Source organism: Juglans microcarpa x Juglans regia, chromosome 2D (genome assembly GCF_004785595.1).
Source record: "Juglans microcarpa x Juglans regia isolate MS1-56 chromosome 2D, Jm3101_v1.0, whole genome shotgun sequence".
Lineage (NCBI taxonomy): Eukaryota > Viridiplantae > Streptophyta > Magnoliopsida > Fagales > Juglandaceae > Juglans > Juglans microcarpa x Juglans regia.
This window is the reverse complement of record NC_054596.1, coordinates 28,040,619-28,061,697: the sequence shown is the minus strand read 5'-3', so window position 1 is coordinate 28,061,697 and position 21,079 is coordinate 28,040,619. Positions and strand designations below refer to the sequence as shown.

At 36.2% G+C, this 21,079-nt stretch overlaps 1 protein-coding gene and 1 non-coding gene across 2 annotated transcripts; both read right to left on the bottom strand.

Moving 5' to 3' along the window:
- Positions 1-12,357: 12,357 nt before the first annotated feature.
- Positions 12,358-13,168, bottom strand: LOC121249839 (protein C2-DOMAIN ABA-RELATED 7-like). Its single transcript, XM_041148652.1, has 2 exons — positions 12,915-13,168; positions 12,358-12,783 (listed from the first exon to the last, which is right to left on the bottom strand). Exons 1-2 carry the CDS (start codon positions 13,014-13,016, stop codon positions 12,493-12,495), a joined length of 393 nt encoding a protein of 130 aa, XP_041004586.1. The 5' UTR covers positions 13,017-13,168; the 3' UTR covers positions 12,358-12,492.
- Positions 13,169-19,912: 6,744 nt separating this feature from the next.
- On the bottom strand, positions 19,913-20,020 carry LOC121251319. The gene has a single exon (XR_005937987.1). It is a non-coding gene; the product is annotated as a small nucleolar RNA R71 (small nucleolar RNA).
- Between the last annotated feature and the right edge of the window lie 1,059 nt (positions 20,021-21,079).

The following is a 21,079-nucleotide window of genomic DNA, read 5'->3' as shown; positions in this document are numbered from 1 at the left end:
ACACAAGCTTGGGCAGGTGGCCATTGGTTGGGCCGGTTGCACACAAAAGGCACACATGTGTGCCGATTGGTATAGTTTGGGATTTTGATATGTCATTTCTTCTAATGACATGTGTGGAGGTTTATCTAGGGTCTTAATATGATCTAAGAATGATGTAATTGAATAATGAAACAATAAAATATCAGATAAAAAATGCTAAAAAGATTAAGAAAGAAAATTAATCTCCAAAACATGGTTTAAAGATCACTAATCATGGGTAAGTTGATTAATGGTCTTAACCCAATTTGAAAACTTAATTTGGGTACTTAGGGTATGCCATGGACTTGAGGAAACCCATGATATGGTGTATTGGGCTTCAAATTGAAGAGTGAATAGAAGCAAAACAAGGCTTTGGGCCTTGTGGGGCTTAAAATGGCCATAAGTGTGGGTTAATGGTTCATAGACTTTGGGTTTGAATGGGTAGGAGACTTTGTTCTCAGATTTTGAGTGATTAAGAGAGACTTCAATATCCACAAAGATGGGGCTTGAAAGGCTTACCTTGACATAATTGAGTCATGGGTCATGGGTCAAACCTATACCATGCTTGGCCCAAAAGGCCTGATATGCCTTCCTCATACTTGGGCTAAGGCTATCTTACCCAGACTTTGTACTCTTATGAGGCTTGGTTTAAGACTTATAAGCCTTGGCCCATAAATGTCCTAAAGTTCTAAAGGCCTTAATAGGATTACTAATGGGCTTGCTTCTCTAATCCTTCATGCTCAATAATTAATGACACTAAGTGTCATGATCTAAATAAATCTAACTATCTCCGTTGAAATAAATAAATAAATTAAACAAAAAATAATAATATAATAATAATAATAGTAATAAAAAATAAAAAAATATTTAAAGACCAAAATCATAAGCTTAATCTAAGGGCATTTAAAGATTAATCCTAACAATTAATTAGGTGGGGTGTTACAATGTATATGGAGGATTCTTCAGAATCTACCCCGAAGATGAAGTCACTTTTGCATAGTATGAGGAGTTTGTTAATTTAGGATCTCCATCTTGATGCAACTCTCATTGCAGTACAAGAGATTGAACTTGTAGAATGGGAGGAAGTGAAAAAGTGACAGATGGAAGATCCCAAATGGTTAGAAATCAGGCAAAAGATTGAGAGGAAGGAAGGACTAGAAGGGTTCACAATCACGAATAATGGGTTATTATACTATCAGAATCGAAAGGTTATCCCAACTGATCCTAAGATTAAGGAGAAGATATTAAAGGAAGCACATTAGACTCCATACACCGCTCATCCGGGAAGTACTAGGATGTATCAGGATCTGAAGCAATGCTTTTGGTGGGAAGGCATGAAGAGGGATGTGGCGGAGTATGTGAATAAATGTTCTGTTTGTAGGGGAGTTAAGGTAGAGCATGAAAGACCCATTGGAGAATTACAGCCACTTCCAATCCTATAATGGAAATGGGAGGATGTTTCAATGGACTTCGTGGTCAGATTACCAAGGACCTCAACGAGTAATAACTTTATTTGGGTCATAGTCGATTGCTTAAGAAAAAACACCCACTTTCTACCAGTAAAGAATACCGACCCTATGGAGAAGTTAACCCGATTATTCATGGTAGAAATAGTGTGACTGCATGGAGTTCCAAAGACAATCATATCAGATTGGGATGCGCATTTTACCTCTTGATTTTGGCAAGGTCTTCTGGACGCAATGGGCACCAAGTTGAAATTCAATAATGCTTACCATCTTCAAATTGATGGGCAAACTAAATGAACAATTTAGACTTTAGAATACATGTTAAGAGCCCATGTCTTGCAAGAAAAAGGCGACTGGGAAAAGCACTTGCCACTAATAGAATTTGCCTACAACAATAGCTTCAAGTCAAGCCATCATTCAAATGGTGCCATATGAAGCTTTGTATGGAAGGAAATTCAGATCTCCCTTATCCTAGGATGAGGTAGGAGAAGGAAATATATATGGTGCAAAGATTCTGCAAGAAATGAAAGAGCAAATTTTGTTAATAAAGGAAAGGATGAAGGCCACTTAGGATAGACAAAAGAGCTATTCTGAATGTAGAAGAATGAACCTCGAGTTTGAAGCTGGTGATTAGGTCTACCTCAAAGTATCTCCAATAAAAGGTTTGGTTTGGAAAGAAAGGCAAGCTAAGTCCAAGATATGTAGGACCATAAGAAATAATGGAAAGAGTGGGTTCAGTTGTGTATAGATTGGACCTTCCAACCAAATTCCAAAGAATTCATGATGTATTCCATGTGTGTTTCCTTAAGAAAATTTTTGGAAAGTAGTCACCAGCAATCATAGGTGCGGAAGATATTTCGTTACAATCCAACCAATGGAAGATGAAGAGGTTAGGGAGTGTGAGAGATATTTGGAAGCTACCCCATTTTTTCCTCCTTCAATAAAATCGAAAGTGGAAGAGCTAAACTTATCTTGGCTGACATCTCCAAGTAAGGAACCACCCAAGCTTGAACCCAAACCGCTTCCATCAAATTTAAGGTATGCTTTCTTAGACCAGGACTCTAGTTTTCCAATTATTATTAATAGTTCCTTGAGTGATGTAGAGGAAGAGAAGTTGTTGAGAGTCTTGAAGGGACACAAAATGGCATTGAGTTGGACCGACCATCTCAGACATCAAAAGAATTAGTCCTTCAGTTTGCATGCACAAGATTTTATTGGAGGATAATTTTAAGCCGATCATCCAACCCTAGAGGAGACTGAACTCATCAATGCAAGAAGTGGTGCATAAAGAAGTATTGAAGTTGTTAGATGCCGGGATCATTTATCCAATCTCATATAGTGCATGGGTAAGTCCAGTGGAAGTTGTCCCAAAGAAAGGAGGGATAACCATGATCAAGAATGACAACAACGAACTCATACCGACGAGGACGGTCACAGGATGACGAGTATGCATAGATTATTGAAGACTAAATGATGCAAATCGAAAAAACCATTTTCCCTTACCTTTTATTGATAAAATGCTAGAAAGACTTGCCAACCACTCTTACTACTGTTTTCTAGATGGATATTTTGGTTACAATCAAATAGCCATTGCACTCGAGGATCAAGAGAATATCACTTTCACCTGTCCTTATGGCACTTTTGCATATAGGCGCATGCCTTTTGGTCTTTGTAATGCACCGACCACTTTCCAAAGATGCATGATGTCCATCTTCCCGGATATGGTAAAAAAAATTTTAAAAGTCTTTATGGATGACTTTTCGGTTTTTTGTCAATCTTTTGATAATTTTGATTTTGCAGAGATACAAGGAGACAAATCTTGTTTTAAATTGGGAAAAATGCCACTTCATGGTCAAGGAGGGAATAGTGCTCAGCCACCGCATTGCCCTAAAGGGAATTGAGTTCAACCAAGTAAAGTTAGAAGTTATTGATAAACTCCCACCACCAACCAGTGTCAAAGGCATGAGAAGTTTCTTGGGTCACGCAAGGTTCTATTGTCGGTTTATCAAGGATTTTTTCCAAATTACTAAAACTCTGCAATTTGTTGATTAACGATACTCGGTTTGAGTTTTCTAATGAATGATTGCTTGCTTTTGAAACATTGAAAAAGAAATTAATTTTAGCACTTATCATTGTATCATCAGATTGGAATTTACCTTTTGAATTAATATGTGATGCTAGCGATTATGCTATAGGGGTTATTTTAGTGCAGAGAAAAGAAAAACAATTTCATGCTATTTATTATGCAAGTCAGACCTTAAGAGAAACTCAACTTAATTATGCTACTATTGAAAAGAATTATTAGCGGTTGTGTTTGCCTTTGACAAATTTCGTTCTTATTTGATAGGTTCAAATGTGGTCGTCTACATCGATCACTCAACTCTTAAATACTTGTTGTCAAAGAGGATTGTCAAACCAAGACTATTAAGATGGATTTTGCTATTACAAGAGTTCAATTTGAAAATAAAAGATAAGAAGGGTACCGAGAATGTAGTGGTCTACCACTTATCTCGTATTGAGCTTAATGAGGCGGCTGGCCAGGAGAAATTCCCAATTAATGAGACATTCCTGGACGAGCAATTAATGGCTATATAAGTCATTCCATGGTATGCCGACATGGTAAATTATTTGGTGTCCATAATTCTACCAGTCGAGATGACATATCAACAAAGGAAGAAGTTCTTCTCCGACGTGAAATATTATTTTTGTGAGGAATCTTTTCTATACCGTCATTGCGTGGACTAGATAATCAGGAGATGTGTGCCTGAGGAGGAGATGGAAAGCGCGGACTAGATAATCAGGAGATGTGTGCCTGAGGAGGAGATGGAAAGCATACTCAGACATTGCCACTCATTGGAAGCGGGCGGCCACTCTAGTGGAGCAAAAAGGGTAGCGAAAATTTTACAATGCGGGTTTTATTGGCCGACTATTTTTAAAGACTCTTAATTTTGTTAATTTATGTGATCATTGTCAAAGGGTTGGCAACATTTCTGGAAAACATGAGATGCCTTTAAACAATATTTTAGTGATTGAATTATTTAATGTTTGGGGTATAGATTTCATGGGTCCTTTTCCATCCTCATATTCTAATAAATTTATTTTGGTGGTTGTAGATTATGTCTCCAAATGGGTGGAAGCGGTCGCCTTGCTGACCAATGATGCGAGGGTCATAGTGAATTTCTCACAGAAAACATATTTTCCCGATTTGGCACTCCGAGGGCCATAATCAGTGATGGTGGAAAGTATTTTTGCAATCACCAATTTGAAGCGCTACTGACTAAGGGGAGTTACCATCACGTGGCAACACCATACCATCCTTAAACGAGCGGCCAGGTCGAGGTGTCCAATCAAGAGTTGAAGCGCATACTAGAGAAGACTATGAGTATCTCCTGGACAGACTGGGCAAGAAGGTTAGATGACGTGCTATGGGCCTATCAGACAACATTCAAAACACCGGTCGGGATGTCACCTTATTGGCTCGTTTACGGAAAAGCATGTCATCTATGCATGGAGCTAGAACACAAAGCCTATTGGGTTACGAGGACACTGAATTTTGATTTACAAGCGGCTGGTGAGAAGAGAATATTGCAAATCAACGTGATGGATGAGTTTTACAATGATGCTTATAAGAAAACTCATATTTACAAAGATAAAACTAAAAGATGGCATGATAAGCATATTCTAAGAAGGGAATTCAAAGTTGGGCAGAAAGTTTTATTTTTTAACTCAAGACTTTGACTCTTCTCGGGAAAGATGCGCTCTCGGTGGTCGAAACTGTTTGTGGTGACCTGTGTATTTCCCTATGGGGTGGTTGAAGTTCATCACGAGACAAAAGGGACATTTAAAGTAAATAGATAGAGATTAAACCCTATGTGGATGAAGACTTTAACTCGAAAAAATGTTCCACCGATCTCACCAGTGATAAATGATAAGATAATGTCTAGCTATAGACTTTAAATAAAACGCTTTTGGGAGGCAACCCAAGTTTTTTATTTCATTTTATTTTTTAAGTTTTATTTTTGCTTAATATTATTCTTTTGCTTTCATCTTACAGGAGCAAAGAGGCCGGGGAGATCTCCAAGGGGTACATGGTTGCACCTTCGAGGAAAATATTCAATTGGAAAAAAAAAATAGGGGAGCATCTCTTACCTTCTCTCATTCTCTTCTTTAGTTTTTCTTCCTCTTTCCCATTTAGGACAATGCGATATTTACGTTTGGGGGAAAATAAATTCTTTTATTTATTTCAAAATAATAATAACAATAAAAAGGGTATGGTTTGATGAATAAAAGCCTATGATAAGAATATGATTGAAATTGAATATAATTTTTAGGAAAAATTCTCATTGCTTAAGTCTAGTTGTTAATTCTTTACTTGATCTTTCTTAATTTGATATTTTCTAGGGTCAATGAATGCTTGTAATAATCATTAATCGTTTTGCATACCTAGAGAAATTTTATGTGAATTTGTATGGTATCAACTTACTCTATAACTTGTTTGATTACACTCGAGGAGAAATCCTAGACAGAATATTACTGGAGAAATGATTAAGGTATTCTTTGGACAGATTGAACCTTTCAAACTTGCTTATTTATTATATTTATCCATAGTCACCCCTTTGAGATTTATTGAATTATGTTTTGGCCTTATATTTTTTTATTTCTTGTAAACCTCATATTCCTTACCTTATTTGAGGTTAAACACTAATTTCCTTACATTTCAAAAGAACTAAGTTTACACAAAGTTATAGACTCACAAGAGCATGAACGGCAAGAGAGGTAGAAGATATATAAGTAAAGTTAATTATAGCCATATTATCAAAATCATAAATTTGGAGTGTTAAAAGTCAACTCATCTACTATATGGCCAACAAGATAAGGCCGACGAGAGTCATCTATAAAGGCAGTAAAAAGGTATGGTTCATTCCAAAAAAAAAAAAAAAAGAGAGAGAAAAAGAAAGAAAAGTCCGACCTGCCGAATAGAGGGATAAAGAGAGATACTTGAAAGTACAATAAAGAGAGGTATGTTAAGAGATTCACAATGATTGAGAAAATATTTTTGTGTTAGGCGTGAGAATGCTCTATTTGTTCTGTTGGTATTCAAACTTAAGTTCTCTTGCTTTGTTTGAATCATACCTTTTCTTTCTAGTCCTCACCCTAGCCTTACATTACAAGCTTAATAAAGACCTATTGATCATGGTGATAGTTTCTATTCTATATTAGTGGAGAGTGATTTGAAAAGTAAGCCTATGGAGTGTTTAGAGATCCATTATTTATTTACTTGTTTGTGTAAAACTATCCGGGGAGCTAATGATGAAGTGAGAATGAAGGTATGTATGAATATGAGGGTGGATAATGTGGTGGAATTGAGTTTTGAATTAACTTTTGGACTGGATTGATCTTGAATGATTTCTTGAATTTTAGACTTTAGGCAATCTTTGAGGCAATAAATTTTATGAATCAAACCAATGCTTGTTTTAGTTGTCTTTCTCTTTTTCTTCGCTCGAGGGCGAGCAAAGCTTAAGTTTGAGAGTATTTGATAAGTGTGATTTTTATGTGATTTTATTACTCTTTTATTTATGAAAAGTATCAATTTTCCTTTAATACTATTGATTTTATTTTATTTCTCCATATTTTTCTTTATTCTCTTGGATTTGAATGAATGAGAAGATTTATTGCGAAATGAGAGTATTTTGGTACAAAAGAAGAGACTACGGATCTAGACATACAAGAGGCAATGCTATCTGAAGAGAGCAGAGGAGATTTGGACGAGGAGACTTAATGGCAACCAGAATTGGTGACAAGAGTTAGGCGATGAGCGATATATTTTACCTCAGGGGCGAGAAGTCTTGGGACAAGGCTTCGGGCAGTTAGATTGGGCAACTAGTCTAACCGATCGACTTAAAAGACCAACCTAAATGACATCACAACTAGCAAGGGTTTGAAAGTAATTTTGATCAAGAAAAAAAAGAAAGAAATGATAGAAGGAATTCACAAGAAGTCCAAGTTTGGAATACACTAGGAGACAGCTTGGACATGCTTGAGTTTTTCGCATAACTTTCTACTCACATATCCGATTGATGCAATTCTTGATAAGTTGGAAAGTTATCTTAAAGGAATACAACTTTATCTATAATAAATATTTCTAAATTCTGACTCCTAGAGCACATACAAGGCTACCAATATAAGTCCTAAAAGTTAGGCAACTTTTTAGGCAGAAATCATGAAAATATTAGGGTTTATTTTCTACCCTATACAAGCATATCATTAGAACGAAACTAAGGGAAGGGAGTCTGAGTTTTACAATACAATAGTCCAGAAATTATTCTATAAGTTTTCTTTCAAGGAGGCGAATCTGGGGAGCACAGGCAAGAGCCTCATGCCTTATGAATCGACTCCAATGAAGAACACTAGTTCTATCATTTTTCTTTTCAATTTTATTATGAACTAATTTTATTTGTTAGAGCTTTGATGTAGTCTAGCATTGAACACACAATTTATATTCTAAGTTATTTTATTTTCAATATTTTCATGATTGAGTGTTTATTCCTTGTTCTTAATACCTGTAATTTTCTAGCTAATTATTGTTCAATCTATTGAATCGCAATGAGACCGAAATGTGATTTATGATTAGAGCTTTAGGATTAAGCACCATTAGTTAAGCGAAAGTAGAGATACTTTATCGTAATTAGTGTGATTTTCAAGAAAAATCTAAATAACTTAATGAGTCTCTAATTAGTTAAATTTACATAGAGATATAGAGTTATTAATTGGAGATAGTTTTAGTATTGGTCGAGAGAAAATATTGAATAGTTAAGAGATTTTTATCATTAACTTGGGATAATTGCAATACTATAACGATGAAGAATAAATTGTGTGGGATTCGCTAGGTGAAATTAAAAGCTCTAGATCTATTCTTATTATCTTTAAAAATCTAAATTTTAATGTTCTTTTCTTCAGTTTAATTTAGGTAATCTATTCTTGAAGTTTCGGTTTTCCAAATAGTAATTAATTTAGTAAATTTTAGTACTCAATAGCATGATTAATCTTTGTGGGTTCAACATCCGTTTTCTTTAAACACTTTACTACTTATTACGATTCTGTGCAGTTGCAAATATTTTTAGCATAACAGTATGACACATGACATATTGATGGGTTAGGCAAATGGGCTAAGTATTGGATGGATTTAAGAGAAGCCCAAGAGTGTTTTATTTAGGACCCTTGTTTGCTAAGGATGATGGGCTAAGGATAAATTTAAAAGCTTTAGGCTCAACTTGGGAGATATAAGATTCTAAGCCCTTCTTAAAAGACACTAGAAATCAGGCCAACGTAATAGACATAAGGCCATTGGGCCTAATTTAGTAAGAGAGAAGGTCATTGGCCCAACATAAGAAAAACCTAAGATTAGGACCCAACATAGTGGTTCTTTAAGGCCAAGGATAGACCCCATAAATTTGGACATAAGATCCATAAAATAGCCCACTACAAAGCCCACAACCAAGGCTTGCTCATATGGCCCAAAACCCAACCTATGAAGCCCAAAGTCTTGTCTTTTATTTCATTCTTCCAAATGGGACCCGCATACACCATACCATTAGTTTCCCTTAAACCCAAGCTGAACCACACGCCCCTAGGGCTTCCTCCCAACCATGGTTAAACTTCTAACTTGAGTTAAGAAGCATTATTCATCTCACACATGAATAGTAACCTACACATCCTGATTTTTGTATAGTTTTCTTTAAATTAATTTTCTTCACTATAAGGATCCGAAACTTTTGGACTTTACAATTGTTTTGCATCATGCTTAGACAAATCTAGAAGGTTAGGCTTAACCCAACCCATCTCAATTGCAACCAAGCCATGCTAATGCCCAAAAAAACCACAAATCGGCACTTTGGTGCATCACCATGTATACTTCATCAAACCAGCCCCTAACCCATGCCATTTCCACCAACTTTTCAAGGATAGTTTCACTATTCATACCACACCATAGTTCTCAAGGATCAGACCTGGCAAGGGGCAAAATGAACACAAGGAACAAAAGCCAAAACCCAACTATTTCCTTAGGAGGCGTAGTTGAATCCTAACCGACACTTTTAACCCTTCAAGGATTTTCTACTCTTCATTAAGCCACCTCCTGTGATGACCCAAGCTTGACTAGTCATTTTTGTAAATTATTTAGTTGCCATAGTTGTTGAAGGGCCTTAGAATTTCTAGTTTGAAGGGAAGGCCCTAGATTTTTGGATTGAGCAACTTAAGCTTAAGTGAAGCTAACCCTAGAAAAGCCTTGTAAAATTCGGCCCCTATAAGGAAACCTAAGCCCAATCGCCCAAAGCCCATGACCCAAACCTTTGCCACTAGTGCCATGCGTCAAACATGTGAAACACTATGTATCTAGTCCTGATAATGGGCTAAAGGGGGAGAGAGAGAAGTGTTGGGAAGCCAAGGGATGGCTTGCACGCCTACCCTAATGGGTATGCAACTTGTCATTCATGCATGAGGCTTCTAGAAGAGCCAAATGACAAGATGCCCTAGGGAAGACTAAGAGACATTCGGCCAAGCCCCTCCTGCACACCTACACCTATTTGTTCGACACAATTTCAAGCTCCCAGAAAGACGTTCATGGAAAATGGTGCCTAGGGAAGACAAATAGATGTTTTCAAGTGATTTGCATGGGGAAACCGAAGGGACACAAGGGGATTTCAAAATTTGGCTTGCACTCATAGTTTTCTTCAGATTTTTACACATTTAAACCATGCAATGTGCTTCTAGAAGATAAGATGAAAATATGTTTTGGCATAAAGACTAACCTACCTTCATATTTTTGGCCACTACACTCACGAGCACAACCATCACTTTCCACTTGTCACTCATGCCAAGACTTGCTTGTTGGGAAAAGGAAGAGGCATGAAGTGGTTTTGCACATGTACCCTAGAGGAATACACACTTGCTAAAGAGAAAGGAAGGGCACAAGACGAAAAAGGGAGTTTCGGCCAAAGGGAAAGGATCCCCACACGCCACGCATGCATGCCTCTTCCTAATGCAATCCAATGATGAGAATCTAAAGAGTCATTTTTGGCTAAAAGGAAGGAGGAGGAAGGAAGAAGCCACTTGTCACATATGCTAGGGTTTAGAGGCAACCAATGGGAAGGAGAAGAGACTTCTATATAAAGGGGATAGAGCCACATGCCTAGGGCTTTTCCTTTTGGCCATTTTCGGATTCTTGCATGAGCTCTCATCTTCTCCACATTTCCTCATACTTTCACTTGAAGATTTCTCACTTTCTCACACTTTCCTTCCAACCAAACAAGAGAGGCTTGTTTCAAGAGAGGGATTTTGGCATTCATAAGGAGGAACCACGGTAAGAACTCAATTTCTCTTTGATTATACACACACACATCACATTTTCAACTCAAGATGAGATTTGAATCTCAAGGGAGTTCGAATATGGTGAAGCACACATGATTTCAACACTTGTTCATGGGGAAAAAAAATTAGGGTTTCCTAGAAATGGTCCAAGCCGAATGGTTGAGGACACAAATCCTCCATGTATTTCGGCCAACCTTTTAAATTTTCACTCTATTTTGAGATATGGATGAGAACACAAGGAAAACGAAGGGTTTCTTAACCTAAAACCCTAGAAGCCGAGTATCCTAACCCTAGTAGTGACGTTAGAAACTTTCACACATTCAAGAACACAGATTAGGGTTTTGGAACACCCATTCTAACGAGTTATATTTTGATTTACAGCTTGATATTTGTGAATTTTGTGAATTTTTGTAAGTATACACTCAACTTACTCTTTATTAATAATCGTATATGTTTGTGTAGATTTGTTTCATGTTATCATTGTTTTACGTGTTATTTCTTCTTTCTCTTTTTGAATATGCTAATGTGATTTTGAATATGTCAATGAAAGGAATTATATTTTTCGGTTTGTGATGAAAATGACAAGAGCAACCTCTATGTGTTTCGGTTTTGCTAAGAATAATGTTGATGATTTGTGAAACTTGATGATTCGGCTATAGCATGTTTTAGAATTTTTGGATCTTAGCCAAACACCATGATTTAATGCATTGTTTAATTATTCTATGATTTTTATGCAATATGCTTCAAGTTTGAAACATGTTAAAGTGATGTTTTCTCATGATTTTGTACTTGGATGTTTCAGCCAAGACTAGTTTCCATGGTTCCATGCATGTGTTTTGATATCTCATATATTCTATGTTACTATTCCATGCTTTGAACATGTTATGCTTGATTATTTCATGCATGGCATCTCATGTGTCATATGTCAAGTGTAAGAATAGTATATGCCTTAAGTCTCATGTCACATGCACTTGGAAAACATGTTTTTTTCAAAGAAAAGTGTCTGTAAATGTTTTATCATGACCCCAAGTGCTAGGGCTGGGGAATCTTTTGGTGGAACTCCCCTGTCCACTTTAGAGCACTATCATTGGATTCATCAAATTCATCTTCAAATTTTGATGAAAAGTATATATTTTCCATATATCTAAAACCTCTTTATCCATAACTCCACATTGGATTAGCCATTAGATTCATCAAAATAATAATATAATATTATTTCTTTAATAATAATATTTTTTTTCTTTTTTCCTTCATATTTTGCAATTATACTAATCATATGTTAATTAATAATTTAATTAGATACTTAAATTATTGTTTCCCAATTAATTTTTTTCCTCAACGTAATTATCCAACAAACACATTTTGACAACTCTTCTTCTATCCAACAATCATATATAGAATTTATGAAACTAACAAACACATTTACAATTCTTTCATCCAACAAACATATTATGCCAATATTTCTTCTACCCACCACATCCACATGCATGGGAGCATACTCTAGATATTCCATAAAAGTTTATTTTATTTTATTATCAAATAGACTTATACATCAAACACATTTCAAGTACCCCTTGATATTAAAGCTTTAAACCTAAACAATATATCATAGACTAACAACAGTTTCATTTAGCTCTTAAGTTTACAGGCCTTCACAACCACTAATATCAATCCACTCAAGTTGGATCGACACCTCCCCGGACTCCACATTTCTTAGTTTGAGTCTCATATCCTGGACAATTTTCCCATTGTTCCGAACACAAGTGCTCTCCCCGGCAAGGCAATTTGTCGAGCTCGGTTGAACTTTCTTAACTGCAAAGCCATTTGGGAGATTCTCCAATCCCATCTTCAAACACTCAATATATGGTTTTAGGTCTATCTTAGCATCACCCATTTTGTCATCCACAGTAAGTGTGTCTTTGTCATACATTGTCTGAAAATATGAAAAGATCATTAGCAATTAAATAAAATTATTAGCCCCTGATAGTTTCTGAAGCATTGTTCAGAAATCACCAGTAAACCGTATTACAGAGATGCAGGCAAGTATGGTTAGGTATCACTTACTAGAGTGATGGGAACATTAAGATCCTTAATAGAAAGAGTCAATTCATCGTTCCACTCAGGATTGCAGTCATTTTTTGCCACTCTAGACTTCAATTTCTGCATCAATTTATATTACATTAGGAAAAGGAAAGAATATCAGAAGCCACCATATATAATTTGATCAGTTGGGAAAATAATAATTGGAACATGTAGGTCAGATCATGAGTCATGATCAAGAAAATAATAAGCAAGCACTAGTAGATCCTTTTTAAGTAGTAGACCAAAGTTAGCAGCAAGTCAGTCTGCAAATACATTTTCTAAACCCAAATACTTAAGGCAGAGCTTAAAAAGCTGCCAAGAACAAAAGCAAAAACCAAGTAACACAAGCTTAGAAAGCTTAAATGACTCCTCGTTTGAGATGAAACGCAAAACTTTGATTTGATTTATTGATGTTTCATACAATTCATGAGTGTCATACCTCAAACTTCCCTATGTAGCATAAAAAGAAAAAAAAAATCAATATAGAACAATTCAAATTATGGTGAAACTTCCTTCGGAAGCCTTAAAAAAAGAGGATAAGGAGTAAGACATAAATGGGAAAAGCTTGACCTGTTGTTCTTTTCCGAAACCCTCCATTCTATCCAGGTTTTAGACATAGATAATTATTATTCTGGACAATCATCCACAACAAAAGGTATTGAATTTTAGATTAATCTAACTCAACAACAAGCTGCTATCATCACGCAAAATGCTGACATCACACAAAATAAATAGCAAGCATCTAAATATACCCAACATTCAGATTAATCTAACTCAAGTTGCTGTCATCACACAAAATAACAAGCATCTAAACATACCCAAAATCAAGTCACAATTCAGAAACCAATCAGCCCACAAAAAGTTAACATTTTCAAAATACAATCATCCATCACCTGAAACACCTCATATGAACTTCAACATCTGCTTCACGAAGATGAATTGGTCACTTTCTTGGCAAATGATATGATACAAGCTTCGTGAAAAACAGGAGAGGAAACTGAGGGAAGAAATGGAGAGGAAGAAAGGGAGAGGAAGAAAGAAAGGGAGAGGAAGAATTGAAAATGGATTTGGGGATTTTGGGGTAGAGAAGAAAGCAGAGAAGAGAGGGAAGAAAGAATGAAATCCCAGATTCGAGAGGAAAGAAAGGGAGAGGCGAGGAAGAAAGAAAGGGAGAGGAAGAATCAAAAAGGGATTTGAGGATTTGGGGATTTCGTGGTAGAGGAAGAAAGCAGAGAAGAGAAGAGAGGGAAGAAAGAATAGCTTTGCCAGATTCGGGAAGAAAGAAAGGGAGAGGAGAGGAAGAAAGAAAGGGAGAGGAATCGAGAAAGAAATGGAGAGGAATCGAGAAGGGATTTTGGGATTTTGGGGTAGAGGAAGAAAGTAGAATAGATAGGGAAGAAAGAATTGCTTTGCGTGCGAAATAGTATTTTCGTAATAAAATAATCCGATAGATATTGAATAGTAGTTCACCAAGTTTGAAGATAAATGGGACATCATTGTAGCTAAAAGCTTCAGATTTAAGTAAAAGGTGAATCCAATGCCGTGTGTTTTGAGCGAAATTCATCAAATTTTAAACATTGGACTCATTTGATGAGTCCAATGCCAGTGCTCTTAGAGTGCTTAAGAATAGAGTGGTAACCCCTGGGTAGACAAAGAACCGTCGATGAGCCTCGAATGGATTCTTTTTAAAGAATCGTGGAGCGAGGAAGCGCCTAACGCTAGTGGGTGCATAAGGTATGTAACCCGAAGAAGTACTGTTGAGTTAATATAAAATGACTCTGTTTATGATGTATTCATCATGGTGCACAAACTGTTGATGGTGCGATAATTAGTAGGAACACGCGGTGCAATGGGGAACCGTGATGTGTCCACCCTCTGATCAAGAATAAGAGTTAATAGGTTATGGATCACTTGGTGAAAATCTCATGATATGATAAAGATCACTCGATGAAAATCTTGTGATGTGTTTTGATAAGGCAAGTTCTGATTAAGATCAACGTAAAAAGAAAGTCAAGGATGTTTTTCTGAAAATGTCAATGTCTCTGTTACAAGTCTTTTGAAAATGAATAAGTCATATGTCAAGTACGTGTTGTACTCATTTTACGATATACCTCTTGTATGCTTGTGTTAACCATTGTATGTTGCATGTTTATTTGCTGAGATTTCTCAAAATCTCATTGTGGTAGTTTCCACTACTATTCCCTTCCCAAAATGGTGGAAGTTGTTACAGGCTTAGACGAGGACCCCAATGACCATGCGAAAGAGGATGGCACCTTTTCCGAAGAGAATCGTACCTAAGATGGTCACGAGCTCACCCGAGCCCTTCATCTTAGAGTGCCTTGAGACTATTAATCAGGCGAACATCGGGATACTCCAGTTTATTGAGGAATTCAAATGGCTCAAGAACCTAGATAAGGATTAGACCTTAGAAAAGCAAAGGAAGCTCGAGCCCTTTTGGTGGAAAAAAAGGGAGAACGCAAAAGTTGGGATCCCATTTCCCTTAGGAGGAAATGCTTGTTTTGAGTTTTGAAACTTGGTTCATTTTGAGAAGGTCCCATGTTTTGGGAGATTAAGAATACTTTACGCTTTTGGAAAACTATATATATATGATGCATGTTTTGCAAAAATGACAATGTCAGGTATTTTGTATAGTAACGGTACCATGTGCTTTGTAATTGCTTATCCAATTGCTTAGATTATCTGACTTTTATTATTCCATTGTGATCTTGTTGCATACTGCTAGTATACTTAGGTGTAATGCGTATTATCTGTCATGAACGTAGGATGTGTAACCCCATATTGCATGTCCCGACCCCACAATCTCCGTCCATCACAACGGGACTAATCGGTACGTCAACAACCCCCACACCTCCACACACCACCACCACTCACCTCCAAATCCCAAAGACGTCTTCAAGGCATTCGATCACATGTTTGTCCATGTATTCCCGAAGGAAAGCCCAATCGATTGGTAATAGGAGAAGGTTGCTCATGTCACTCGACTACCACCATCACTTTGCTTTTGTTCATTTCATGCACATATATGATCACTCGACATCCAATCAAGCCTCATTCCCTCACCTAAAAAGCCATCAAATGAAATGCATGAGTGACACTTGGCAAAACCTAGGTAGGTGTGAATGTGTGTTCCCTAGGCGTGTGGCACGTGGCATGTAGGTCTTGCCCTAGCCGTCCACTCCTTCCTCTTCCCCTCACAAAATTCCTTCTAGAACCTAGGTACTCTTGTGGCATGCAAGTCCCCATGCATCTCTTCCAATTCCCAAGCAAGCCTTCTTTTAGAATCCCACATGCACTCACTACATGTGTGACAAATGGAAAAAGTAGGTTGAAACCCTATGATGGGCTTGCAAGTCCCCATGGTCGAAACCCCCAAAAGTCTCCTGGAGACTTGTGCCTTTGATTTGTAGCCTTCCCATGTGTCCCTTTTATTCTTCAAATCATTGCAAACCTTAGAACTCACCAAAATCCTAAGTGGTGTGTGAGGCTCTTAGGGTTACAAAATCCTAAGGTCTCTCACCCCTTTTCCCCATATTGTCATAGTGCTTTTATATATGTGACAAGTTTCAAGGAGTAAATGGGTTGGGCGTGCCCCTTAGTCTTTGAGACAGTTGGGCTAAAGCTCAATGGGTTGGCTGAAATTCTCGTCTCTTCTCTCGCGATTTCTGCGACTACGTTCTCGTCTTTCTCTCATTTGAGCTATTGACGAAATAGACATATGTGGGGTTTTCCTAGGTTGTGTCATGCTTTGTTTCAAGCGTAGGGTAGGCGCACACAATGTTACTACAATTAGCTTAGACAAAAATCAAACAAGGATCCATATCAACAAGTCAAACATACAACCAGTCAAATACATATATTCATCAAATGTCTAGATCTAAGATAGAAACAAGTGAGAGTATTTGTTCCTCATCAAATCCTCTCTCTCCAAGGTTGCTTCTTGAAAATCTAGGTTATTCCAAAGTACTTTTACTAAACGTATCTTTCGATTCCTTAGTTCCTACTCCTTTTGATCCACAATATGTACCGGCCATTCTTTGTACGAAACATTTGGCTGAAGCCAAGTACTACCGGACTCCATAACTACTGGACATTGTTGTACTGAAAATATCTGCAAGTGTACATAATCATAACAAGTAGTAAAGTGTTTTAAAAAAATAGATGTCGAACTCACAGAGATTAATTATGCTATTGAATACTGAAATTTACTAAATTAATTACTATTTGGAGAACTAAAATTTAAAGAATAGGTTATCTAAATTAAACTAGAGAAAAGAGCATTAAAATTAGTATTTTAAAGATAAGAAGAATAGATATAGAGCGTTTGATTTCACCTAATGAATCTCACACAATTTATTCTTTCTTGTTATAGAATTTCAATTATCTCAAGTTGATGATAAAAATCTCTTAACTACTCAATATTTTCTCTCTAACAATATTAAAAATATCTTCAATTAATAACTCTATATCTCTATGTGAATTTAATTAATTGGAGATTCATTAAGGTTTTTGAATTTTTCTTAAAACTCACACTAATCTCAATAAAGTATCTCTACTTTCGCTCAACTAATAGTGCTTAATCCTAGAGCTCTAATCATAAATCACCTCTTGGTCTCATTGCGATTCAATAAATCGAACAATAATTAGATAAAAAATTGCAAGTATTAAGAACAAAGAATAAACACTCAATCATGGAAATAAAATAACTCAGAATATAAATTATGTTCAAGGATAGACTAAATCAAAACTCTAGAAAATAAAATTAGTTCATAATGAAACTGAAAAAAAAAAAAAGAATAGAACTAGTGTTTTACGTTGGATTCGGTTGATGAAATATGCGACTCTCACCTCTGCCCTCCAGATCCGCCTCCTCGAAAGAAATTTAAAGAATAATCTTTGGATTATTGGACTCTAAAACTCAGTGATGAGTGTAAGAAAATGCACTCTAAATACCCTATTATTGGACTAAAATGCTAAAATATTAATAGAAATCATTAGAATTAATGTATATTCTTGAATTGAGTTTCTATTTACTTTGGAATACTCCTGAGCAGATTTTTATGTTTAATTTCAGAGTCTATAAAAGAACAAATCCAAACCCATTCAAATTCAAAAGATTTTTAAGTGGGCAAGACGTTGGAACAACCTAAGAACTTTCAACGAGTGTAGGACTCTTCAACTAAGGATAGTGATGAGATTTGAGAGTAATTCGGATTAGAGTCCAAAATGTACTAGGAGACAAAATGGATATACTTTAGTATTTTAATCATAACTTTCTATTAAAATATCGGATTGGTGCGATTCTTGATACGTTGAAAAGCTATCTTAAAGGGATACAAAGTTATATCTAATAAGGATTTCCAAATTTGAACTCCTGAAGCACGTACATGGCTGCCAAGTTGAGTCCTAAAATTTAGGCGATTTTATGTGCGGGAATATGAAGACATTAGGGTTTCTTTCCTACCCTATTTAAACATATCATTAGCACGAAATTGGAGAGTTCAGAAGAGGGGAGACGGCTCAGTTTGAAGGAGGAAGATCTGAAATTAATTTCCATGGCTGCTGTTTGCTTTATTTTCTCTTGAAATTTTTGTTGTCCATTATATTTATGGGTAACTAAATTCCCAAGTAGAGTTAGGGATGAACTTGCACATTAAATGATATTTTTAATTTATTTTTAATTTATGTATTTGATTTTCAATTACTAAAACTCTTTTGTTTTATCATTCTCAATTCATTGTTGATGTTTTCTTCTTCGAATAATCATAGAATTTATTATGTTTATGGATTCAGTCATACTTTTTCTATTGAATGGATTAGCTCTTTGATTATGTTTGGATTAATTATTTATCTATATTGATTTAATTCTTTACTGCAATATCGCTTCCTGAGTATATTGTCGTTGTTGGATTTTCTCAATAGTGATAATAATTTACGTATTTTAAAATTGGTGAATAATTTTTCATCGGGTTACATTTGGTTTAATCTTGGTTTATAAATCTATACCTTCCGATTGTGAATTTTGAGAATTGAGTTCCCAATTGAGTTATTCAATGAATTAAGAATAATTAAAATACCAGATTTGTGTAAGGGATTCCCGACGCTTTACCATTTGTCAAACTAGAGTACTTTTTCCATTAGTCACTTTGCTTAACTTTAATTTACATTTAAAATTAATCTTTGTCATCCATTAATCATCTAATATTTTTCTTTAGTTCTTTGTTCTTTCTACTATTCTTTTAATTTGTCTCTATGTGGAATCGATGCCCCAAAGCTGTACTACAACTACCGCGTTATTCTTTGGCAGTAATCAAATTTTGGTGGCGTTGCCGGAGAGACGTTAGAAGAATTGCTAGATAGGTTTTTATTTCAGTAGTTTGTAAAGGCGGTAACTTCATTCCCTCTTTTAGCTTGCTGCATTATTTTTTTTCTTCTTTTCATAGTATTTTTAGTTTTTAGTATTTTGTTACCTTGCATGGACAGATATAGAGACACCTAGGGTAGATTTGCTTGTAGGCCTGTGGAAGAGTTAGAATCAAATTTTCTAAATCTTTTATTTGACAATCCATCTAATCTCGAAGAAATGAGTGAACACGAGGATCAACCCATTAGAACTCTTCATGATTAGCTCCACCCTATACGCACAGCCACACCATCATGCATCATGTTTCTAGTTAATACTCATCAACTAGATTTTAAAACATGGATGATACAGTTACTCCCTACCTTTCATGGCTTGGAAAATGAAAGTCCATATGTGCACATTAGGGAGTTTAAGAAAGTAGTTGCGACTTTTCATAGTCAAAATGCAACTGATGACGTTGTGAGACTTAAGTTCTTTCCTTTCTCTTTGAAGGATAGAGCTAAAAGTTGGCTATACTCACTGAGACCCCGATCTATTGGTCATGGAATGAGATGACTCAAGTCTTCTTTAATAAATACTTTCCCCAACACAAGACTAATGCTTTAAAAAGGCAAATCTCCACCTTTGCACAAAAGGACAGTGAGACTTTGTATCAGTCTTGAGAGAGATTTAAGGAGTTATTGAGTTTGTGTCCTCGCCATGAGTATGAGAATTGGCACTTAGTGAGCTATATTTGTGAGGGACTTACACCTAGAGAGCGCCAATTTGTGGAGATGATGTGTAATGGTGAGTTCTTACATAAAGATCCTAATGAGACCATAGAATACCTCAATGAGCTTGCTGAAAAAGCTCACACTTGGATTGGACCTACTGCTACTGAAAGCACAAATATGTCACGACCTGCAGGAAACCTAAATGGTGGTGGAATTTACCATCTCAGAAAAGAGGATAGCCTAAAGGCTAAGGTTCAGATGCTCACTAGGGAGCTAAATGTGTTAAAGACTAAGGACTTAAAACCAACACACGTGGCTAATCATGCAGTCTTTTGGACCATGTTTTGTGTGTGGCGGGGTAGATCACCTCGCCCAAGAATGTCTTACACTTGCTGAGATGAGAGGGATGTATGAGGAACAATGTAATGCCTTAGGAATGTACAATAGGTTTTTTACACCTTTCTCTAATACCTATAATCTGGGATGGTGCAATCACCCCAATTTTAGCTGGAAGTCTGAAAACTAGCAGCCTGCACAACCCCCTAGATCATATCTTGCACCATATCATGCACCTTCATCTTCTAGGAGTCCTATAGAAGACATTTTGCATGCTTTTATTGAGGCACGGGATAAGACTAACCAAAAGTTTAAATCTTTGATAATCTTTGATTACACAGATGGTTGAAGAAAATAAGGAGATAAAAGCCAAGTGTCCAAATTGATGAGCTTCTTGAGTGTGAATGAGTGTGGCAAGTTCCTTTCTCAAGCTCAATCCATACCTCAAGGTCAACATATGGCTAAAAGAAATTTGAAGGAGGTCAATGCCATTGTGACAATAATATTGCCCAAAGAAGCTGAGGTAATCAAGAGATCAGTTAAGGTACCATTTCCTCAAGCTTTAAAATCTGGTATGCGATCTTTGGATTCTAGCAATGAAATCTTGGAGAACCTCAAGCAGGTAAAGATCAATCTTCCTCTTTTGCATGTTATTAAACAAGTTCCTACTTATACAAAAGTTCACAAAGATTTGTGTACAGTTAAGAAGAAGCACC

What these genes read in the sequence shown, in the direction of transcription:
- LOC121249839 (XM_041148652.1), bottom strand. Translation starts at nt 13,016, where the DNA reads ATGCAGAAATTGAAGTCTAGAGTGGCAAAAAATGACTGCAATCCTGAG. An exon ending in TTAATGTTCCCATCACTCTA is followed by an intron (nt 12,784 to 12,914) that starts GTAAGTGATACC and finishes TCATATTTTCAG; the next exon opens with ACAATGTATGACAAAGACAC.